The sequence below is a fragment of the Bos indicus genome, chromosome 13 (genome assembly GCF_029378745.1).
Source record: "Bos indicus isolate NIAB-ARS_2022 breed Sahiwal x Tharparkar chromosome 13, NIAB-ARS_B.indTharparkar_mat_pri_1.0, whole genome shotgun sequence".
NCBI lineage: Eukaryota > Metazoa > Chordata > Mammalia > Artiodactyla > Bovidae > Bos > Bos indicus.
Window position 1 is genome coordinate 55,258,614 of NC_091772.1, and position 24,885 is coordinate 55,283,498.

The window sequence follows — 24,885 nt, forward strand, 5'->3', positions numbered from 1 at the left end:
TCTGAAAACAGCGAAAGAACTGACCAGGACCAGACCAGGGGAGATTCTGGTAACTGAGTCATCAGAGGCAGATTAAAAACAAATCAGCCAGGAACTTGCCTGGTGGTCCAGTGGGTGAGAATCTCCTTGGAATGCAGGGAACACAGGAGCCAAGATCCCACATGCTGCAGGGCAACTAAGCTCGTGTGCCACAAGTACTGAGCCCGTGCTCTAGAGTCCATGCGCCGCAATTGAGGTCTGATGCAGCCAAATAAAAACAAAACCCAAATCTGCCAGAAAAGTCAAAATGCACCTCTAGTCAACCACATAGGATGCCCCACGCTGGGCCCCTACTGCCAGTCCCCCAGCCCTCACTGGGGCATGCCCAAGCCCCTCTCCATGCCTTCTAGCCTGCCTGTGATGGTGGCTGTTGACGCCCACCCACCCCCCCCGCCCCGATCCCACCCCGTGCTCTGAACACACAGCCTCTGCTGGTTCCCATCTGCCAGTCTTTATTTCCACATACTGTCAGGGAAGGTGGATGCGGGCTCAGTGTGTCTTCTGTTGCACAAGTGCGTGTGCATCAACAATGGTCTCAAATAAAAGTAGAAAAATGTCCCTGACCTGTGAAGCTCACACCTAGCAGTGCAAACAAGGAGCACAATTAATAAGTAATTGAGAACTTCTCTGGTGGCTTAATGGTAAAGAGTCTGCCTGCCAATGCAGGGAGCAAGGATTCTATCCCTGGTTGGGAAGATTCCACATGCTGCCAAGCAACTAAGCCCGTTGCTGAAGGCTGCTGTTCTAGAGCCCACCAGCTGCAAATACTGAGCCTGGATGCCCTAGAGCCCGTGCTCTGCAACAAGAAAATCCACCGCAGTGAGAAACCTGCACACCACCACGATGAGCAGCCCCTGCTGATCCACTGCAGTGAGAAACCCGCACACCACGATGAGTAGCCCCTGCTTGCTGCAACTAGAGAAAGCCCGTGCAAAGTGGTGAAGATCCAGCACAGCCAAAAATAAATAAATTAAAAAAAAATAAGTAATTGATGCTGAAAGTCTGACAACTGGCTGAATAAACTGTGGTACATTCCCACAATGGAAATCATTTAAAGCCAGAATATTTCATGACACTTGAAATGTTCATGATATACAGCAAAATTGAGAACAATCGTTTCTAAACTGTGTTCTTTAATATAACAATGTGTTCATGCAGAGAGGAGACCAGAGGGGAATCTTTGACAGACGTGTTCACGGCAATCTGCGTGGCAGGCAAGATGGGAGAAGGCGTTTTTTTCTTTGTGATTTTCTCTATATCTCCCAAGTTTCCTCCAAAGATTATCACTTGATGATCAGACGGTAAAATGTTATTTTAAAAAAGGGAAACTGATGGGACTTTTTTTCAGCCTTAATCACAATTTGGTTTCCTTCAAAACAGATTCTGAAAACCTGGCGGGTCCATGGCCGCTGCTTTGTGGTCAGGCGACCCAGGCATGCCCAAGTGCTCTGAGCCCAAAGGCCAAGGGCAGGGTTGCCATGGCAGCAAACCCAGATGAAATATAAGTGTTCGGGGCCCTGGAACTGATCTAGGCCTCAGGGTTATTTTCACTTCCTTCCTAGAAGAGGAGGGCAGGGCAGAGGTGTAAGGAGCTTCTTTCTGAAACCTGGAGAGCTGCTTGGGGGAGACGGCCTCTGCTTGTACTCCGGACACTCGTCCCAGCCCCAGCGCCACCCTCAGTGGGCACTCAGAAATGGTTCCTGACTTGGGGGCCAGGCCTTTACCTGGGTGGCACCCTATCTCTGCCCCGGCCCGTGTCTCACTCTCCTCACACTCGAGGGTGCCCCTTCCTAAACCCTCCAGCAAGTGTTCAGCGGCTACATCGCACCTTGGGGTGTGAGCAGGGCTGGCCCCCAGTGTCTGGGAAGGCATGACCTGGCCTCCCCGGCTAAGCCTGATCCTTCTCCAGTGGGGCAGGTCTGGTCCACGGGCAGCCATAAGCACCCAGTAGCCCCAGTGTCATGGTACACCTGCAGAGGCAGCCTGGGCCACCCATGGGAGGGAGTGATTTGACCGTGGTACCCGGCTGTGCGCTCTGCTGGGACTGCTCACTGCAGCAGCTTCTGTCATAACCTGGGAGTTAAGCCTCTCCCCACCAGCTGGGCTGTGAGATCCAGGAGGAAATCACCTTCTGTGGCTTTCTCCTTGGGTCTCCCTCCCTCCCCAGTAGAAAGGCCTGACTTCATCTTAACAAAGGAAACTGAGCATCACTCTGCATTTTCACCTAAGAGGGCATGCCGTCTGCTGCCTGAGACGCTGGACGTCTCTTTATTAGTCGGGCCAGCAGGAAAGGGGGAGAAGACAGAGGTTGGGTTTTTGCGAGGAGTTCATGTACAAACGCTGCCATGCGCCTTAAAGGATTAATTTCACAAGCCTTAAATCGCAGTTTAATTTGAAAACTAATTCAGCCCCATAATTGGCTTTCTGCTCAAATCACTGAGGCTAAAGATTTAAATTCTTAATATTCGGATGACTTTCAAGTATCTGGTGCCATCTGTGCAATAGTCCGTGGCATTAGTCTCAGGGGGACTTCCACCGGCACAGAAATAAAATAAATAAATAAACAGGGCCCACTAATAGAATAATCTATTTAAGCAAAAACTGCATTATATCGATGAAGGTTTCTTTGACTTCATTTGCAGCATGTAGATTTCTCTGCTATTTAATATTTTAAAGTGACATTAATTTCAAAATTTATAATATAGGCCCTCATGCAGTTACAAGGGGTTAGGAAAAGCAGAGATTCCAATTACAGCTTTTTTTTTTTTTTTTTAGTAAAAATAATCGATACAGAGGCGTCTTTTCTTGGGAGGCTCGAGCGACGCCATGAAACCCGTCTGGTTGCCTCCAGGCAGGAGAGCACATGGCGACTCTGATTTCCAGAGGGAAGGGTTGTTGTAAGGACATGGACCCCCAGCTGGTGCAGAGGGGAGGGGGGTGTCCAGCTATGAGGATGGAGCTGTGAGGTCTGTCCTGAGCCCTGTGAGCTCATTTCCTGAAAAGTGGGGGCTGGGTAGGGTGGTAGGAAGTGTGAGACTGGAGGGTCAGCAGGATAAACCTGACCAGGGGTTGAGGCACATAGCATCAGACACCGCCGGCCACTGGGGCACACTGCAGGCCTGGCCGCCTCCCTCTGCACAGGTGTGGACCCTCCAGGAGGCCTTCACAGAACTGCTGTGCACCCTCGGAGCTCCAGAGAGGTGGGGGCCTGGGCACGGAGGTGCGGTCCCCACCCACGAGCTGGCCCGTGGCTCAGGCTGAGCTGTCACTGAATCCCACCCTTGCTCAGGCACATGGTGGTGATGGAGGAAGTGAGGGGACAGACAGGGTCTCTGCCCTGCAAAGGGGAAAGGCAGTGATGACAACAAACTGAGAGGACGCAGTAGTGATACGACCAGAGGCGTCTGTGTGCAGGGAGCGCCTGCTGGTGGGCTCGCTGGGGAAGACAGCTCCGGAGAAGCGAGGGGGAGCCAGTGTGCTAGCGGTCAGGGGGAGGCTGGGCTGGTGAGCTCGGTGGGGAAGACAGCTCTGGAGAAGCGAGGGGGAGCCAGTGTGCTAGCAGTCAGGGGGAGGCTGGCCAGGCTGTGTGCGCAGCCCCTGCAGAGGCCCTGGGGCAGGAGAGACTCCTCCCATCCTAATGGCCTTTGCCCACACGTGCATCAGATACCATCTGTAGGCCCCTACCTAGCACACCTGTCTTTTGGTTCCTCAACTGGACAATGGGCTTCCTGGAAGTGGAGTTCACGCTTTCCCACCCTGGAGAAGGGGCACCTCACACACAGCTTTTGTGTGTGCTTTTCCAGAGGGATGGTTCCCTAACCCTTCTCCCCTGATAGTGTATGTGACGCTTGGAGGTAAAGCAGCCATGTTGTGACCTCATGGTGAGAAATCAGAGAGGGAGGCAAAGGGCACAGAGATGGGGAGCCTGCCAGCTTCATGCACTCATCTAAAATGCCACTTGTTTCAGCTGGGTTTTCTGAGACTTGCGTCCATAGTTATTCCTGACCCAGGCTGGGGAGGGGAGGCAGTTTAGCTCCATGGTTAGAACTGCAGCTCATGAGCCAGATCACCTGCTTTAACTCTTGTCCCCACCTGAACCAAAGCAGGACACTCCGGGGCCTCTGCCCCTACTTCCCCCCACTGGCCCCGCCCCCACACTAGCTCCCCCCCACCCCCGGCCCGGCCGCATGTCCTCTGCACCAGCTCCTCTCTGAAATACCCTGATAACAGCATCTGATGCTGGTCTCATGGGTGGGTTAACAAAGGCTGAGACCACCACCCCGTGGAGCACATTAACTACTTGATGACCATGAGTTCTGAGCACGTGTGGCCCGACCTACAGGCGCCTAAGAGTTGATAATATTAACCCCCGCGACCCCGCCCCGCCCCCCCACCAAGTAGAGAATTGTGCACGAGCTAATCATCACACCCGCGCTCGCCCCCGACACCTCCACCCCCCGCAAGAAGGGTTTGGATCTTTTGAGCACGAACCGCCTGTCCTGGTTTGGAGCCATTTCAGTAAATACACGTTCCTTCACCACAACCACACCCCATGTGGGTGGACTGGCAGCGCGGCACCAGGAAGTTTGGTTTGGTGACGCGCGCTCCCGCTGTCTCTTCTTACCTGCTCTTCGCCTCTGTTCCCTCCTGTCCACAGTGCCTGTCACAGGGCTGTACACGATTCAGCAGGTTTCCTGTCTGGAGGCCCTAACAGGGTGCCCGGCCCCCAGCGGCCCGGTCAGTGCTGTTTCCATGATGGCCGCGTAGTCAGAGCATCAGTGGGAGGTGAGCCCACTGCGGGGGAGCCCGAGGCCTCCAGCAGAGACGCGGGGCCTCCCCCGGCCAGGTTCACGAGCCTGGGAAGTGGTTGGGCTCAGAAGCTGCAGGTCAGGGGCCCCAAAGGTTTTTAATCTGTCCTTCTTCTCAAAGAGGCCAAGTTCCAAGGAGCTGAACTTGACCTTTTAAAGATGCGCCTGCACCCTGGAGGGGCACCCGGAGGTGCAGGAGAGCGCTTGCTTCTGGTGAAGAAAACAGTTGGCCTGGCCGAGGGCCTCCCAGGGTCTCAGCCTCTGCTCTGCAGTGCCACCCCCCAACCCTATGCAGCTCTGGGAATAGGACTGGGGTCAGGGGGTGAATAGGGGCCCGATGGGGAAGCCTGCTCGGCTGGAAGCTGGGGCTTACAGGGGTTCCTCCGGTTTCTCCTCTTGAACGCCCTCTGCTGCGGCCCACTGGCCAAGGCCCAGCTGTGGCCTCACCCAGGAGGACCCCTCCCCTTCCCTCTCCTGCGTATCCTCCTGAAGGGGGCAGGGCCTGGAGGAGCACCTGGGCCCAATCCTCCCATCAGCTCTGGGACCAGGCCTCAGCTTGGCTCTGGCTGGCCGAGCCCCTCATTCAGCCGTGGCCAGTGGGGAGTTTGTGATAATTCAGAACGTCTGAGGTCTAGCTCGGCCATCAGGTGACCTGAGGGACGCAGGAACGTAATGTAGAGGACAGCTGGTTTTAAGCGAGATTTATGGTTCAATCTGAGATTCCATCTGACAATGTAACTTGCTACCAGAGTTGGGAAAATGAACCGATATTTTGAGTAAGAACATTTAACAATAGTAATAAGTTAATACCCATTAATAGTAATTACACCATTAACAGTAGCACAGGTGTCAGCTGCCTCAGGTGGACGCCTTCAGCTGATTCCCCAAGGTCGGTGGTACAATCACCTCCATTTAACGATGAGACAGAATGAGTGGCCGGCCGAGGCCTCGCCATGCTGGCCACAGCTGGCCACTGGGAGTCTAAGATGAGTGGCTGAGTGCCACACGATGTCACCTGCCAAGGGCACAGTCCCACCCCGTGAGGACAAGGGGTAGCTGGAGTCTGAAACAGCCTTTACCTCCGCTCCACTCAAGGTTTCCTATGGAGCTACCGACATCCAGGGAGCAAGGGGCTGGCAGATCAGTGGATGGGAGCAGAGAACACAGAGCAAACCCATAAACAAGCCAACTGATTTTTGACAAAGGTACACAAGCAACTCAATGAAATACAGAAAGCCTTTCCAACAAACAGTGCAGGAGCATCTGGGCATCCATAAGCAAAAAATGAACCAGACTGAGTCTCACGCCTTCTATAAAAATCACACAGAAATTAACTCAATGTCCAAAAGTGAATTTGAACAGTCTATAGCATCCCTGAAATGTGAATATAATGGGGTAGGGGGAAGCACCTTTCTTGGTTAATAGATGAACAAATTTGAAACATTAAGAAAAAAGAAATTAACTTGGAATGGACCAAGGACGAAAAATAAAATGTGAAACTTAAAACCTTTAGAATGAAGCCTAGAACATATTCAGGACCCAGGGTTTGGGAAGAGTTCTCAATACCCAAGTCCAGTCCATCAAAGGAGAGTGAAAAATTGAACTTCATCAAAATGAAAAACTCTTGCTCCCTCCCAAAAGACCCCCTGAAGAGCATGAAAAACATGAGTGCCAAAGTAGGAGAAATTATCTGCAGACCACACATCGGGCAAAGGGCTTGCATCTCAAATAAACAGTTCTCAAAACTCAGTGATTAAAAAAGCAACTAATTAGAAGATGGACACAAGACATGAAGAGACGTCCCAGCAAGGAGGAGATGCAGATGGCAAGCACAGGAAGGGATCTCCACCACAGTTAGCATCAGGGAAAGAGAAATAGAAACCACAGTGAGGTAGCACTGCGCACCTATCAGAACAGCTAACACGACATGATGACACCACCAAATGCGGTGAGGACGGAGAAGCCGGGCCACTCAGACGGTGGGACAGGAGATCAGAAGAGTGTGTGGCACTTCCTGGTGCCCGTACCACCCAGTGATTGAGTCCTCAGGCATTTGTCCCAGAGAAAATGAAAATTCACATGAAAGTCCACACGGGAGTGAAAGTTCTTGGCAGCTTCATTACTGTCCCAAACTGGGACAGCCAGAACGCCCTTCAAAGGGTGAATGAGGGTAGGGACTCCACACTGCAGCCTACTCAGCAGTGAAAAGAAACGAGCTTCAGTTCAGTTCAGCTCAGTTGCTCAGTCATGTCCGACTCTTTGCAACCCCATGAATCATAGCACGCCAGGCCTCCCTGTCCATCACCAACTCCTGAAGTGGACACACAATTTGCCTGAATATCCAGAGAATTATACTGAGTGGAAAAACCCAGCCCCCAAAGGTAACATGGGCTTCCCAGGTGGTGCTCAGATCAGTTCAGTCCCTCAGTCGTGTCTGGCTCTTTTGCGACCCCATGAACCGCAGCACGCCAGCCCTCCCTGTCCATCACCAACTCCCGGAGTCCACCCAAACCTATGTACGTTGAGTTGATGATGCCATCCAACCATCTCATCCTCTGTTGTCCCCTTCTCCTCCTATCCTCAATCTTTCCCAGCATCAGGGTCTTTTCAAATAAGTCAGTTTTTTGCATCAGGTGGCCAAAGTATTGGAGTTTCAGCTTCAGCATCAGTCCTTCCAATGAACATTCAGGACTGATTTCCTTTAGGATGGACTGGTTGTGCTAGTGGTAAAGAATCTGCCTGCCAATGCAGGAGATGCAAGAGAGATGAGTTTGATCCCCAGGGCAGGAAGATCCCTTGGAGGAGGGTATGGCAACCCACTCCAGTATTCTTGCCTGGAGAATCCCATAGACAGAGCGGCCTGGCAGTCTACAGTCCATGGGGTCACAAAAGTCAGACACAACTGAGTAACTGAGAGCACACTCAGAGGTAACATACTGCTATGGTCACAATTATACAAAAGTCTGAAAATGACAAAATCACAGATATGGAGAGCAGGTCAATGGTTGCCAGGGTAGGGACGGTGGGCAGATGGATTGGTGAGCGGGGAGATGGGTGTTAGCCTTAAATGTTACTGTCTTGACCATGGAGGTCATGCGAATCTGCACACGTGATAAACTGCATGGACACACAGGCACTCACATACACCCGCGTGCTGAAGTCTGAGTGAGGGCCAGGGCTTGCACCAATGTTACACCCTGGTGTGACCCTGCATCTGTGAGATGTTACCACTGGGGGAAGTCAGGGGAAGGGTCTGTGGGATGTCTCTGTATTACTTCTTACAACTGCATGTGCATCTACAATCATGTCAAAATAAAAAGATATCTTAAAAAGACATTTCTTCCAATGAGACCCTATCAGGAAGCACATTGAAGAGTTGCTTGGAGCGGTGCTTGCCTAGGAGGGTCAAGGTTGCCCAAAGCCCGGCCTTCCTGCTTCCTGCCCACCCAGGGCCAGAGATGCCTCTGTTACCCCAGGCTTCAGTAAGCACCAGGTCACAGTCCTCTTGGGTTTCTTCTCGTCGCTTCTCAGTTGAACCTTTTTCTGGGAAACTCTAATTTTGGTTCCACTTTCTGGTGCACTTGAAATAAATGAAACTCCATTTCTTTATGGAAAACATCCATATTACAGACATAATTTTTTATAATTATTATTAATCTGAACTCACGAGCACAGGGTCAATTTCAAAGCTAGGGAAAGAGGATTTGATGGAAAAGACTGCTTCCTTAAGACCAACCGGTTTTGCGGGACGGGGATGCACATTCAGTGCCCACGTATCCTGACAGCGGGAGTGCAGGGAGCCGGTGAACCCGCGTCGCGCGTCCTGACAGCGGGAGTGCACGGAGCCGGTGAACCCGAGTCGCGCCTGACAGCGGGAGTGCACGGAGCGGGTGAACCCGCGTCGCGCGTCCTGACAGCCGGAGTGCACGGAGCGGGTGAACCCGCGTCGTGCGTCCTGACAGCGGGAGTGCACGGAGCGGGTGAACCCGCGTCACGTGTCCTGACAGCGGGAGTGCACGGAGCGGGTGAACCCGCTTGCCTCTGTGCACTGTGCGGCCACCCCTGCAGGTGGAGCTTCTGCCTGGAAGCATGAGATGGTCCCCTCCGGTGGTGGGCCCAGAAGATTTGGGGGACACAGAACAGGGGGGCATCAAGGCAGGCTCTGCAGAAAGGGCAGAGTTTGGAAAGGCAGAGGTGGGTGTGTGCCTGGAAGCAGCGGGGCACCCACCCAAGCAAAGCTCCAGTTGTGGGACATTCAGAGGGCGGCCAGCGGACGTGTCTCCCCTTCTCATCTGCAACCTCACATGCAGTCTCCCAGGTCTTGGCGGCCCCTGGCCAGTTACCTCCAGGATTTGGGACCATGATCAGGAGGGGCCCGAAGGTCCCAGGCATGGGGAGTGACTGCTGCTGTGGCCCCACCCGGGTGGGGACTCAACACGGCAACCACTGCCCCCACGTGGCCATTTATACGAAATACAACGAGAAATTCAGCTTCTCAGCTAGATGTGAGAGTTGGACTATAAAGAAAGCTGAGCGCCAAAGAATTGATGTTTTTGAACTGTGGTGTTGGAGAAGACTCTTAAGAGTCCCTAGGACTGCAAGGAGATCCAACCAGTCCATCCTAAAGGAAAGAGGTCCTGAATATTCATCGGAAGGACTGATGTTGAAGCTGAAACTCCAATACGTTGGCCGCCTGATGTGAAGAACTGACTCATTGGAAAAGACCCTGATGCTGGGAAAGATTGAAGGCGGGAGGAAAAGGGGACCACAGAGGGTGAGATGGTTGGATGGCATCACTGACTCTATGGACACGAGTTTGAGTAAGCTCCGGGAGTTGGTGATGGATAGGGAAGCCCAGCATGCTGCAGTCCATGGGGTTGCAAAGAGTCGGACATGACTGAGTGACTGAACTGAACAGCTGTATGAACCAGAATTGTGTGTGAGGCCCCTGCGACTCAGCAAAGCCAGAGAGGGCTTCATGACATGGAGGGGCCTGGGGGTCAGTGAAGATGTGGGGTGACCTGGGATCTGGCCCCCAGCAGCTGGCTGACGTCCCCACCGCAACTTCCCAGACCTTAGCTGACTCCTACCCGGCTGAGTCAATACTGAATATATCTTTTCACTTGTTTTCCATTAGAACATGCATCTGAAACCCTTCATTAGCCTATCATTCCAGAGAATAATGACTAATTTCTGGCGGTAGTTTTTCCTTATCCCACAAAGGCACTGTGTAAAACCTTCTATTATTGTAATTTACTGGGGTGAGAAAAGGACTTATAGAGACTGTTTCCATATCCCGGGGAGCCTCCTGCATCGAGGAGGTGGGCCCTGCTCTGTCTGGACATGGCCTCCTCGTTCTGGACCAGGGCGTCAAGCCAAGCCCAACGAGGCACCGTGCAGCTCCATCCTGGCTTTGCACAAAGAGGTCACATCTCTGGTCCCCTCTGATGGTTGTTCCAGGACCAGAAATGGAGCTGAGGGCACCCAGGGGCTCCGAAAGTCACCCAACATTTAGTGCAAACAGAAAGGTGTTGAGTGCCCAGGGAATAAAGGGCCAGCCTTCAGCCCGCCCGGGCCGTGTCCAGCGATCCGAGGATGCTCCAGTGTCCTGGCTTAAAGGCTTATCAGGATTTCGAGGGGAAGATGAAGCAGTTTGTTGTTTTTGTTATCCTAATGAGTAAAGGCAGTCATGCGTTTGGGAAAACTGTCTCATTGATTTGTTTGAAAATAAGATGTGGGAGGCTTGATTTGAGGCACCTTCACAGAGTGTCCTGGGTCTTGGGGAGAGAGGACTTGCCGCTTCCGTTAACAAGAAAGTCCCCCCACAACCCACCAAGCCCGACAGCCACTCTCCACTCTGCTCCTTAAAGAGCTGGCTGTCAGCAGTCCTTATTTGCTTTCTTTGGTTGTTTGTAGCTAATTTGGCCACTCACCTGCCCCTCAGGGGCCTGCAGGGCCCAGCCACCTGAGGTTTCTGCAGAAACAATGTCACATTGCTTTCCCTTTGCTGACATTGGGCTGGCCCATGCCTTCTGATTCTGAGGACAATCAGTTGTAAATGCACTTCACCTTATGGAAGCAGCAGCCCCTGGAGACGGAGCTGTGGCAGTTGCCTCCAGGGAGAAGAGATGATAAATGTTTGCTTTCCTGCCCCTCCGCATGCTGGACGCCTGCTGACCCCTCCTCAGAGGCCCGGGAAGTCTTCCCAGGATGGGCACCCACCGGGGCTGGGGAGGGGCAGCCTCTGTGATGTTCAGATGACAGGCAACACCTTTACTGTGCGAATGTTCCCAGTATTGCACGGGGCATCACTCATGAATCAAAATGACCCTTAGTTTCTCTCAATTTCAAATGTTACCAGAGTCCGAATTTTAGTGGCAGCTTCCAGCAGCCCTTAGCAGGGTCCTCAGCAGTGGTGCTTGGCTCAGCTCCACACTGCCCCCTGCCCCTGCCTGCCCCAAAGTGAGTAGTTGTCCTGAGGACAACTGCCCCCCACCCTCCCGCAAATCAGGAGACAGTGTAGGGCTGGGTTTCTTAAACCTTAGCAAGTGCAGAGTTACTTGGAGCTTGGCTGCTTCCTCGGGGCCCCACCTGCAGAGTCTGAATCAGCGGGTGGCCACCAGCTATGCATTTATAACACGTTCCCAGGTGATGCTGGGGGATCTCTGAGCTATTGTGCCAGCATCCGCTGGGGATTAGCGCCCATGTCCACACCAAGGGGTTGGGACTGCTTGCTCCACCTCCTCAGGCCTTGAGTCTTGTCTGAGCTGAAGTGGGAGGGAGGCGCCCACTTCTTGGTCATTATGGGATCCAGAGACCAGACATTGTAAAGCGGTTGTTATCATTTATGCTGGACAGGAGTCCTTGGGAAGACGGGTCAGCTCTTAGGTCAGCTCTGAGGGGGACCAAGGGCCTCAGCCACACAGCTCACTTCTTCAGGCTGAGGGAGTCAGTCTTCTCAGGTGCTTCCCACTGTGCCCAAAGGTGCCCAGGAGGCCTCAGATGGCCAGCCTCCTCCCTGACTGGCCCCAGGACCTTTGCACATGCTCTCCCTGCCGCCAGACTCCCTCCCTGCCCTTCTGAGTGCTGCTTCTGATCACAAGTCAGCTCCTGGCCCACAGGTCACCTCTGCAGAGGAGACTTCCCTAATCTACTGCCGTCCCCATGACTCAGCGCCCAGGGGGCTCCTGAGCCAAATCGTCACTGCAGGGGCTCTGCTCCCTTGTTTCAGCCCCTCTGTCTGTGCCTGGCCTGGACTGTGAGGTATGTGGAGCAGGGATGCCCACTCTCTAGGGCATGCAGTGGGAGCTAAAATAAACTCATAGGCGATGAGTCTCAGGTGTCATCATGGCGGCGGGGCCTGCGTGTCCCTCCTCGGGAATGTCCCTCTCTCGGGGCTCAGGGCTCACCTGGCTTGGAGCCTTCATCCACGGAGCCGTTGTACACCTGGTTAAGGAACTCGGGGCGGTTGTCGTTCATGTCAATGACGTAGATGTATAGGTCGATGGGGTTCTCCACCTTGTTGCCGTTCATGTCCACAGCATGTGCTCGGAGCTAGAAAGAAAGCAACATATGCTGTCAGGGCCAGCAGCTGCCCCCAGTGGGGATGCGCCTGACCCGAAGCCTTGTGAAGCACCAAGAGCAGATGTCCTGTGACCTACAGCCCTGGGGTGGGGCGACAGAGCAGTTCAGGGACCCCTCAAGGGGCAGCCTGGGGACTGTGGGGTGGGCTTGGGATATGTCATGAGCCTGGGTTCTCTCGTCTGTGGAAATGGGAGGTGTCCTGGGAGGGTGAAACAGGGCGACCATGGGACCTGGAGGCTGACCCGAGGGTCCACGCTGACACCCATCCGTGCACCACTGATGCTGAGGACTCATGTCTACCTAGAGCAGCTGCAGAAAGGCCATGTGTGGGGGGTGGGGGCTTAGGCCCCTTGCTGCCAGGAAGCCAGGCCTGGGGGAGACCCAGAGAGGAGACACAGTGGGTCCTTGAACTGGGGCATCCACTTCGAGTCTACCCTGTTGGCCAGTCACACCCTGGCTTATCTTTCTTGGGACAGCAGAGAGGAAATGAGTCCAGAGGCCCTGGGGTGGAAGGCCCCTCTCTGATGGGGAAGGGGCTCCAGGGAGCTCCATCTGGGAACAACTCAAGGTACAAAGGGTAGGTACCCCAACTTGGGCTGAAGGGCCCACAGGGGCTCCTCAGACTCCCCTCTTCAATTTTGGATTTTTGTCTTTTATTCATTCACTCACTCATTAATTCATTTGCTCAATCAATATCTATTGAGGGCCCACCTGTGGCAGGCACTGGATGTGCCCTAGTCCATGGCTCCATGAGATCCGGGGCTGCCCTGAGGCTTCTCATACAGGAGATGGCCCCTGAGGAGACATGTGACTGCGGTGACCCATGGGGTGGGGAGGAGGCCAGGCAGGCCTCTCGGAGGAGGTGATGCTGGAGCTGAGCCCTGGGTGAGGGGCCCAGAGGACAGCAAGCATGGGGGATGCAGAGTGGCTGAGCCCCACGGGCAGCAGAGCGGGCTAGAGTGGGGCCATGGGGCCCTGAGACTAGACAGGAAAACCACACTTGGAGGTGGAAGGGACCGACCTGTCTCTCCAGACCAACACTGTGACTGTCACACAGCCGTGCCCTCATCTCTCTGTGGAAACCATATCACCCTCGAAACCAAACACACTGGACTACAGGGTCCTCATGCCAAGACAGTGCCAAGTCAAGGGTGCCCAGAGGAGCCTCCAGCAGGAGGGGTCTCTGAGCTGGGGGCCCCGCCCAGTCATCAGGCAATCCCCTTGGTGCCCTGCATCCCCAGCGGCTCTGCCAGCCTTGGGGGAGGGGAGGGTGCCATCCATGACTGCAGGAGGGGCCTTGACCTCTCCGCAGCCTCGGCCGACAGCCCTGTGTAGAATTTTCCCCTTGACACCGTGTGTTTCGGGGGAGCTCAAGGTGGGCTTCTTGGAGGAGACGATCCACGTCATCACAAGGAGACAAGCGAGCTCAGGTTCCTGGGAGCTGCAGCCTGCAGAGCCATGCAGCTGCGCCCTTCAAGACAGATCAGCTTGAAGTGTCGTGTTTAAGCATCTCAGGATGGGGTGCTGTGCGGTTGTTTCTCCCAGCCAACCGCCCCCCAACACCCCCTGCCATCGGGCCCCCGCTCCTGGAGCCCAGTTTGCACCTCCCTGCTGTGGAAGTCCTCCCGGGGTGGCCAGTGTGTGGTTGCTAAGTCGCTTCAGTCATGTCTGACTCTCTGTGACCCTATGGACTGTAGCCTGCCAGGCTCCTCTGTCCATGGGGATTCTCCAGGCAAGAATACTGGAGTGGGTTGCCATGCCCTCCTCCAGGGGATCTTCCCAACCCAGGGATTGAACACAGGTCTCCCACGTTGCAGGCAGATTCTTTACTGTCTGAGCCACCAGAGAAGCCCAAGAATACTGGAGTGGGTTGCTGTGCCCTCCTCCAGGGGATCCTCCCACGGGCAGCTGGGCCATCCTTCATCTTGTCAGATGCGGCCAGGCAATAAGGCGCCGAGGCAAAGGTGAGGAGGCTTTGAAAAAAGTAATTCTGAGCTAAAATTAAAGTTATTATCTTCTAACTAAAGTGACACCCTGGTTGGGCTGCTATCTTTAGCAGCAGGAGCAGGCCGAGTGGACTCTCAATGGAAAGTGGCTGGCCGGGTCTTCTCATCCCCCTCCAAAAGCTTAAAACAACATTTGATAGATTCTGTTGGAAATCTCTAAGAGCCCACCCACCCCTACCCTCCATCTCTCAGGCTGGACACACAGCTGCAGGCTTGGGGCTGGGGGTCTGTCTTGGTGTTGGAGACAAGAAATACTTTGTGACTTGGCAATAAAGAATGTCCTGAGACTTGCAAATCTGGGTGTTTTGTGCAGAGTAAATTTCCTGCGATGCTCTGTACATGCCTGCTGTGTGCGGGATCCTGTTGTCTTCCATCAGCCCTGCGCTGGCTCTGGCTGGGAGTGCCCCAAGACCTCCACAGGCGCTGGCTCACCTCACTGTTCACAAGAGCCATGAGATGGGTCTGTCGGATCTCTGTTCACACGCAGGGAAAAGGAGGCTCAGGAAGATCCTGCCCAAGTTGACCGCCCGTGGCCCCAACAGCAAGGCTTCCTGAGGAAGCCATGAAGGCACCTTCTGGGGAATCGCCTCGCAGAGCAGTGATGCTCGTCTGTCTCGTGATCACAGGCTTCGTGCAGCCACCTCCAGTGACCTGTGTCCACGGTCTGTCAACTCCCTCTCAGGTGGGAGATGCTTCCCCACCCCCTCAACAGCCATGATGACAGTGGGACTCAGGACACGATTAAACGGCACCCATTGGGGGAGCAGAGAGGACTCTGGGATGTGAGGCGCAGGTTCCAGGTGGGAAGGTTACAGGGGTCACCCTGCAATTGAGTCACATCATGTCGGGGGTTGACTTTAGTGGCACGGAGACTGTCTGGGTGGACAGAGGTAACTAACATCAGAGCCCCACTAAAATCGTGGACTCTAAAATCAAAGTGATTCTCTGGCCCATGGCAGGTGAGGAATTGGGGAGCTATCTCTCAGTCCACAGCCAAGTGGGTCTCCTTTTCCCAAACGTGGCTCCTGCCTTCCCAGGGTCTGGTTTGGCGGTGCAGGGAGAGGGTGTGTGGCGCTCTTGGAATCGAGGTGCTCTTGGGGTGCCCAGGGCTGGGGGTCTTCAGAGTGCACAGTGACACTCGGGTGTGGTTCTGAGCCATTTGCACCGAGGTGCAGAAGGGAACGGGGAGGCCCAGACGGCCCCGGGATGAGACCCACAAGTCCTCCAGCTTCAGCCTCCTGTCTGTCCCACTTCACAGGAGGCAAGTGTGTGACCCTCATAGTCATTTGGGCCTTGTACTCAGAAGGGTCTGTGTACGGTTTAACGCTCAGCCATCACCATCGTAAAACTTGTAGTAAGCTCAGAGGGGCCCCCATTTCATCTTGTGCTGGACTCAGAAATTCTGCAGCCATCCTGGTCTAGGAGCTGAGCAGTTGAGAGAGCAAAGCCTGTGACTCAGAGGGGCCTGCCTGCCCCCAGTGGTGGGCTCTGTTCTCTGCCAGGGGATGCAGTATGGACAAGCCTGCCCGTGTGGAGCCTCCCTTCTCAGGGTTCACATCTGGCACTGCAGGCTGAAGCCAAGTGACGTCAGTGCCGGTCCGTAGATGACACAGGGTGGAGGCTGTGAGTGCGTCCCCTCACCTGAAGGTCTTTGTGAACATAACCCGGGAGCTGGGAGTTCCGACGCCCTGGCTGTAGCCACAGAGGCAGCATTACCACATGCTGGGCTCTGTCCTGAACACTGCAGGGATGTCACCCTGAGTCCTCAGAACACACGCTGAGGCAGCCTGATTATTTCCCCTTTGCAGGAGAGCACGGAGGTCGGAGAGGTTAAGGGTGCAGGTCTCAGCTGCTGGGTGGGGCTGCCCAGCCCTGCCCCCCAGGTCTGGCTCCAGCTCCCTCCTCCCACAGGTGCAAATGCTCATCCCACAACGAGGAGGCAGAGCCCAAAGTGGGTCGGACACCAGGGCGGGCGGCATGAGAGCTGTGCGCCCACCGAGCTCTAGGGCCAATTGTGTGCCGCCAGGTCAGGAGGCCAAGTGGAAAGTGGTGGACGGTCCCTTTAATTGAGCCTCGCAGCCTTCACTTTCTCATGGTTTTTCCCTCTCCACTGGCAGCTCCCCATGAAAGCAGCAGTGCTCGCTCAGAGCTGCCTTTCTGCTCTCAGAGGAAGGGGCAGAGGGGCTGGGGATGCACGTCCGGAACTGGAGAGGTGGCAGTGACACAGCAGCTGCACGACCCCTTCCCCAGCAGAACTCCCAGCAGGTCACGTGGGTCCATGGCTTCTGACCAGTGGGTCCCCCAGTGTGTCCCAGACCCTCCCGGCATCACCAGGGACACGTTACCAGAGCACATTCTCGGCCCATCTGCTCCGTGAATTGCACAGCCTGGGGAGGCGCCCCGCAGGCAGGTGGGCTTTTCTGATATGGACTTGGGTTTGCATTCCCCTCCAACGCCGCGCCCTTAGGAGCCCGAGACTCACGTGGTAGGAGGCTCGCTCCTCCCGGTCCATGGGCCGCGTGACATACATCCGGCCGGACATGGAGTCGATGCTGAAGACCTCCATGGGGGGCTGGTCGGCGCCCACGCCTGTGATGCTGTATCGGATGGGGATGTCGTTGTCCTTGTCGGATCGGATCTGGAAGGGGGAGCAGACGGGGCAGGGGAAGGTCAGGCTTCTTACCGGGACCTTACGCTCATCCTGCTGGATGGCCTCACATGACGTCTCTCCCAGGGACATGTGAGGCCACAGCCAGCGCTTGGTCCACTCTGGGGACCAGAAGGGCAGGTGAGGCCAGGGGTTCACTGAGAGCCTGCACTGCATGTCTGGTGAGCCTACCAGATGACAGGGAGGAGGGGACACAGTATTCCAAGAGGAAAGGAGCTCGGCAGGGAGCTCGGCAGAGGTGAAAATGCCCACGGTAGAGCCTGAGTGATGGTCTGAAATGGCTGAGGACCTGGCACAAATGGCCCTCACGTCAAACCTCTGGAAAGACAAGGGCGAGGACACAGCTCACTGCATGGGGTTTTTAGGGAAAAGGTCAGGGCCCAAGACACTTGTGCCCCCGAGTGATCATCTGTGCAGAAAGGCAGTGGACATGTTTGGATGTGCAAAGACACAGAAAATGTCCCCTGTTCCTGCTCTGGCCCTCCAGACCTGCCCTGAGAGGGGGTCATAGCAAAGACCTCGAGAACAGGGCTTGCCTCGGAAATGCACCCCCTACCAGCATCTGAACACAGAAACACAGCCCTGAAAGATGTTGTCAACATGGTTACAGAGCCGAGTACAGGCACAGTGTTTACAGAAACTGTATATTGTGGAAAACAACAACTTAATAATGGTGAAAAGTGAAAATGATAGTCACTCAGTCGTGTCTGACTCTTTGTGGCCACATGGACTGTAGCCCGCCAGGCTCCTCTGTCCATGGGATTCTCCAGGCAAGACGACTGGAGTGGGTTGCCATTCCCTCCTCCAGGGGATATTCTCAACCCAAGGATTGAACCTGGGTCTCCTTCATTGCGAACAGACTCTTTACTGCTGATCCACCAGGGAAGCCCAAGAATCCTGGAGTGGGTAGCGATTCCCTCCTCCAGGGGATCTTCCCAACCCAGGGATCAAATCTGGGCCTTCTGCATTGCGGACAGACCCTTTACTGTCTGAGCTACTGGGGAAGCCCCCAGTAATGGTGATCTGGGTCCCACATCTAAAGTAAGCTAGCAAAGCCTGAGAGTTGGGTGAAGAAACGGAAAGAGCAGAGAAAAAAGTGCACAGTTCTGTGCTTTACATGGGTTGGGGGCGGACTGTGCAGACAGCACCTCACTTTTGACCAGATTGTTAGATAAATGCACGACTATAGGAGACGGCCAGGACACCCGCAGAATTACACACCAGGTGCACGTCTCTTGTTCAGATGAAGCAGAGGTCCTGGGCACGCAAGGGGCAGCTGATGGGCAGGAGATCGTGTAAGACAACAAGCTTCTCCGATGGTGAGAGATTGTAAATAAGCCACCGGGGCGTGAAAGGAATAGCTGATGGGGCCAAATTAAGATTAGCATAAACTCTGACTATACCTTTAGAAAAGACAACTTTTAAAAATCAAAGCCCAGGGGACCATGGCAACATTTTACAAAAAAAAGGACCACAACAAAAACCTCAGAAAAATTCCACAAAGCAAAATTGACCAGGACTTTTTACCAGAATAATACAATTAAAATTTAAAGATGATTTTTAAAGAGATATTTTAGAAAAACGTTCTGAAGTAACCACAGGTTAAGAATCAAAACTGCATTTAGAGGTGATTTAAAAATAGTAATGACAATGAAACAGCGAAACCCAAGGAATTTGGCCAGAGACTGAATCAAATATTTTCATCATTAAAACAGAATTACAGTGAATGAACTGAGCATTTATATCCAGAAGGAAAGGAATGACAAAGCAGGATATGGTGAACACCCGGGTAATTAAGACGAATGCAGAAATTTCTGAATCTGAAAACAGAAAAGTTGGAAGGATTGATAAATAGATGCAAGAGCTGTACTCTGGGGGAAAAAATTCATAAGAAATAGATGTACCTTTGGCAAGCTTAAGAGGAAAAAATAAGACTTAAGAAATCTATTTTATTCTTTATATTTTATGCGAGCCAAGTTGAAAATCCTGATGAACGGGTTATTTTTTGAGAAAATATAAAATTTCACAGTTGGCTGAAGGAAGAACAAACGTGAAGAGACTGCTAATTCTTCAGGAAATTCCTCGGCACAGGGCTTGAGGGTCAGGAGAGCTCACCTAGGAGGTGTTTAAAGTCTTCCATAGAAGAGGACATATAGAAAAAACACCCGCCCTGGCTTTACAAATCCTCCTTGGTACCATTCTCCTAAGACAACAAAGTAAGGTAACTGCAGAGCACTCCCCCAGGCCAGCGGAGGTGTGACGGTCAGCATGGAGACACCAGCGGGTGGGGTCAACCCACCACAGCCGCCTTCATCAGCTGAGCAGAGGGGCCAGGGTGACCAGAGAGAGTCCTGGCTAGGAGCTACCGCCCAGCAACCTCCCAAGAGTCACGTCAAATGAGACCAGACTTCCTTTGCAAACAAATTGGTTTTACCACGATTATTTGATTATCTTAGAAACGGGGATGATCATAGAGAGAAAAATTAGGTTTCAGTAGAACTCTGTGTCTTGAGATTCTAGTCCTGTTTGTGGTCTTTGAGGTTTTATTTTTTACCTGTAACTGTTACAGCTCTTACCTGTAAGTGGACTGGATTTAACTTCTAGTTTCCTCAAATATCTAGCTACATGGTTCCAGACCAATGCTTCCAATATCCTCCTGCCCTTCTGACTTGGAATCACTAAGAACTGTGCTGCTGTGCTCAGTCGCTCCATCGTGTCCGACTCTTTTCGACCCCATGGACTCTAGCCCACCAGGCTCCTCTGTCTGTGGGATTTCCCAGGCAAGACTACTGGAGTGGGCTGTTATTTCCTCCTCCAGGAGATCTTCCCAACCCAGGGATTGAACCCGAGTCTCCTGCATTGGTAGGCAGATTCTTTACCCACTGAGCCAACTGGGAAACACTAAAAGCGAAGCTGCCCTTTCCCCAAAGCCCTGCAAACTAAGGCTGGATGAGTGGGCATGAACTTCAGGGAAGCACCTAAAACAGCTCACGCACAGACAGCCTGGATGCCTGCTGCCGTGCCAATGACCACTCAAAACAAAACACGATTCCCCAGACAAAACACGATCCCACCGGAGGCATCCAGACCACAAAGATGCTGTGAGCGCGCCATCCAGAAATATTCTCGACTGGCTGCCTCCCACCCCAGGGATCGGAAACAGGTCTGGTCTAACCAGTAACTGGTTTTCTTTGGCTTTCGTAGAGATGCCTCCTATCATAACCTGATGGTGCGCCTGCCCTGAAGCCTGCCCGCAACCCCGCCCCCTGAAACGAGACAACTGTTTACTGAACGGACCTCCTCTCAGGACTGAGAGATGGGTTTAGGGAGATGGAGCAGCCTGCCAGCCCGGCTTCCAAGCCTGGAAACTGCTTGGGGGAGCGTCAAAGGCAGGGATGAGGGTTAGCGCGAGGCCCTGCCACGTGCTGCTGGGTGTAGTGACGTTTCTGCTGCTGGCACTTGAGAACCACCAGCTGCAGGAGGGGCTTTCTCTCTGAGTTCCCTCATCTACCTGGAGAAGAGCCTCAGAGGGGCTCGGGTGTCACAGCCCCCCTCCCCGGACAGGGGATTATCCATCGAGGAACATCATTGCCACTAGTCCTGGAAGGGGGCCTGGAGAAGGGCAGACCTGTCATATGACCACACCTCCCAGCTCTCCTCCGAGGGCCATCATCTTTCCTACAAGTCACTTCGTCTCCCCCTTTCTCTGGGTTGGGAAGATTCCCTGGAGAAGGGAATGGCTACCCGCTCCAGGATTCTTGCCTGGAGAATTCCAAGGACAGAGGAGCCTGGCAGGCTATAGTCTATGGGGTCACAAAGAGTTGGACACCACTGAGTGACTAACACTTTCACTTCCTCTTAAACCTGAATTCTAAGGCATCTTGGGGAGCTGCTCATTTTTCCCTGGGTCTCCCCGACGTGTACACGAGGCACGCATGTTAACAAACTTGTTTTTTCTCCTCTTGTTTATCTGTCTTTTATTACAGGGGTCTCAGCCAGGAGCTCACAAAGGGGAGGGAAGCTGGCTTTTCCTCCCCAACACGCCTAGTAGGATTTAGCTCAGAAACGAAGGACCGCTTTTTCTTGGGCAGCTGATCTCTGTAGCTTGACAACCACCACAGGATGGTCTCCACGGAGGTGCCTCAGAGATTTGATAATGAACATCCTTCCTAACTGAATTTGGACCGTTAGCACAGGCCATCCCCCTGAAAACTCTGCTTCTGAGAAAATTTGGCTTAATAGAGAACCACTTTCCTAAACCAGCAGTGACTGTTTATGTACTGGAGGCGACCCCACCAGGGCAACAGCATGGGGGCAGGGACTCTGGCCACCCTGATCACGATGGTGGCTTCCTACCGGATACACTGGAGGGCGGGGAACAGAAAATGTGAGGAACGGTCGGCAAGAAGGAGGTGACGCCTCACCACACAGGCGTCAGTGACCTGGGCTGCTTGGGTGTTGATCAGGGCCTCCGGGAGAGGAACAGGCACGTGCACACATGGGCACATACATATGGGCGGCGCACACATACGGTATGCACGCATATGGGCACGCACGCACATACAGGCTTGTGCACACTTGGGCCCACACACATGGGTCCTCGAAGTCTGTGAGGAATATCTTCGCTATGGCTTTCTGGGCTCCTCCTCCCTCTCATCAGGTCAGGCTCTCCTGCCCCTTGTCTGCCCTAAGCAGGAGCACTGACCATGGTCTAGCTGGACGCCTGTCTGTACCCCCAGACTCCAAGGGGCTCCCCTCACTCAATCGGTGCTGCCCCACCTCCTGCTGGAGAGAGATGAGAGGTCTTGGCCGCCCGCCTTCTGCCAGCTCTTTGGCTCCCAGTGCTGTGCGTCCCGGACATGAGGCTCTGGCCTGTCGGCATCACACATCCCCTCTCTGTCCACCAGGGATGGTCCTTCAGGCAGAACCACATCTGACCAGCCCTGTCCGAGGCATTGAGCGGGGAGGAGTTTCGACTCAGCTCCATTCCCTGGAGTCGGTTTGTAGAAAGAGGTTCCTCCCTGGACGAGCTCCCTCATCTCCAGATCTGGGGTCAGGGAGGCGCCTGCGCCTGATCGACTGAGGGCAGAAGGGAACTGAGAAACTGGGCAGAAACGCAAACCAGTTCTTCCTCCCAGGAGCCTGGAAGATTCTAGAAAGTCTGGTGAATTCAGAGGCTTGCTTTGAGTTTAGCTTAAGAGAAGAGGACGTGGGGTACACAGGAGGGCCCCCAAGGACAGCGGTTGAGCTGAACTGGATGAAGACAGGGGTGTGTGAGCCCCTACGGTCCTGCAGAGACACCGCTGGCCTGCACCCTCCCGGCCAGACTGCCCATCCTTCACGGGGAAATTTAATTATGAAACTGCTGAAAAGAACCCACCACACATTTAAAGATTTTGATTTTTTGCAAAGGATCTCATTACATCCTGACCATCAGGCCACATTCCCCTAATTCTCCAGGTGCCGATCAGCGGCGCCTCCTGAAATACACGCTGAGCGCGTCCAGGGCTCTCAGGACGCCCTCAATTCGCCCATAGTTTACCGTGTTAAGAAGAAATACTGTGTGAATGAATTCACCAGATCAGGCGAGAGCGGTTTCTCCTTGATTTGTGGCTGGAAAATGAGAAAAACATCCCAGCGGCGTCCGGCAGAGCCGTGAATAAAGAGTGGAGACGGCTTTTCCATCACCCGTCCTGGTTTTATGACGCCACCGAGAATCATGCTGTTTTGCATTTGTTATGAAAGGACAGAACAGATGGTAAAAGGTTAGTTTAAAGTGATGTCTACATTAAAATAACGTATGGTGCCTGGCCATTGTGCTCACCCAGGGACCTCGTTCCAGGGCCGGCTCCATCCTCCGGAAAGGCTGCCTGGATGGCAGGATTCCGGCAGAATCTCCCCCAAGGGGTGGGTATTTTCCTCATTTCAAATAAACTTGAAACTGGAGAAAAGTCACCCTGTGTGGTCTTGTGAATTGCAAAGGCCTTGGAGGTTTATCCCAAGAACTGAAGGAGTGGAGAGTCCTATGGATGCAGAGAAAACCTCGTCCCAGGAAGGGAAGGGACCTGTTATCCCTGGGACCCTCATTGTTGGCTGGGCACTTCCCACCCCAATTGTTTCAACAACATCTTCACTCGGCCCAGACGGCCTGCACTGTGCGCCAGGCCCCCCTGCGCTGGACAGACATGGTCCTGCCCTCACGTGGGTCATGCACCAGACTGCATGTGAGCTCAGGTGCTCAGTCATGTCCTACTCTTTGTGGCCCCCCCTGGACTGAAGCTCGCCAGGCTCTTCTGTCCATGGAGTTTCCGGGGCAAGAATACTGGAGTGGGTTGCCATTTCCTCCTCCAAGGTATCTTCCCAACCCAGGGATTGAACCCACATCTCCTGAGGCTCCTGCATTGGCAGGTGGATTCTTTACAACTAGCACCACCTGGGAAATCTCATGGACCAGAGGGATTAGATTTAAAAAGTGACAGCCAGTCAATGCAGAATTATAAGGTGACAATTATGAAATGGGGAGAAGACAGGGTCTGTGAGAGACGCTGGAAGGACTTGAGGGCAGAGGGAATCTTTGAGAAAGTCCAGTTAGAATTGTGTGGTTTTGTCTACTGTGGTATGTGATTCCTGGACAGGCACACACAGATAGAGTAACACACCCAAACATTTGCACAAACAACACAGGCATAAGTACACATGCATATACCGATACACACACATGTGTACACGCATGCACATGACTGGATGTCCCCGCCTTTCTGCTCTAAACCTCTTGGAAGGCGATGTTATTCTGCAGCTTAATGGCTTTGCCGCTAATAAGGCCTCCCTGACCCCGTCTCTGTGTTTTAAAAGATGCTCTCAAAACCCTTAGGATCAGGATCTTCCACGAGGATGTAATTCTTTGGTGAAGTGTTTTATCTCTTTCTCTTCGTGTGATATTAAACCCAGGGATCTTCCCAGGAAAGCAGATTGCAAGCTCTCATTTTCTTTACCTGGTGGGAGTTTCGAGTTGCCGGCAGCAGCAGAGTGAAAAACCCTGAATCGTGACCACAGATGCTTCGTTCCCCACCTACCTCGGATTTGAGGCAGGCCAATCTGAACTTGGCCGTGACTGCAGCTGGCCAGGAGAGGCAATTTCTTTTAAAATCTGACTCTCATGAGAGTCCAGAGGTAAGAACATGATTACACCTAAACGTATTTCAGCTTCCGTGGCCTCACTGGTCCTCACGCCAGCTCTTGACACTGGGACTCCTGGATTCTCACGCTGACAGAGAATCTGCATTTTCTCAGGTTCTGTGTCTGTCCTCTTGTCCGCTTTGCAGGGATGGCTCCCTGTCTCCCATCTCCTTCTCCCCGTCCCCTGCTGCCGAGCACTAAGGCTGCCCCACACCCTCCTGGGCCATGGGAACACAGACACCCTGCCTGACCCCAAGGATGGCAGGTACAGGCCTAGCACCACGCACGCAGTAATCACCGACCGAACAAATGAAACAAGGACATGCTGCCCAGGGGGCGGGGGCAGACGTGCAAACCGACGGCCAGGGTCACAGCCAGGTGCTTTGGGAAACCAAAGTGGGTGGGGGGCCCTCTTCCTGGAGGGGAAACGTCTTCTCTGAGCCCAGAGGGAGGAGGCAGTGGGTGCAGAGGGAAAGGTGGGGAGGGGAGCCTGAGGGGGTGTCAGGCATGGCAGGGTTCTAAGATCCTGGGTGGGAGGGAGAAGGTCCAGCCAGTCCCGTGCCTACTGTCTGACGGTGAAGAAACAGCAGGGAATTGTGGAGTG

At 53.7% G+C, this 24,885-nt stretch overlaps 1 protein-coding gene across 2 annotated transcripts in view; it reads right to left on the bottom strand.

Annotated features, from left to right (window-relative positions):
- The window catches only part of CDH4 (cadherin 4), a 478,906-nt gene that overhangs the window by 41,933 nt on the left and 412,088 nt on the right, over positions 1-24,885 (bottom strand). For both annotated transcript variants that reach the window (XM_070801344.1, XM_019972101.2), the window contains exons 5-6: positions 16,920-17,075; positions 12,257-12,401 (exon numbers count right to left, since the gene is read on the bottom strand). In XM_070801344.1, coding sequence (XP_070657445.1) covers positions 12,257-12,401; positions 16,920-17,075 — 301 coding nt within the window. The remainder of the gene's footprint in view (positions 1-12,256; positions 12,402-16,919; positions 17,076-24,885) is intronic.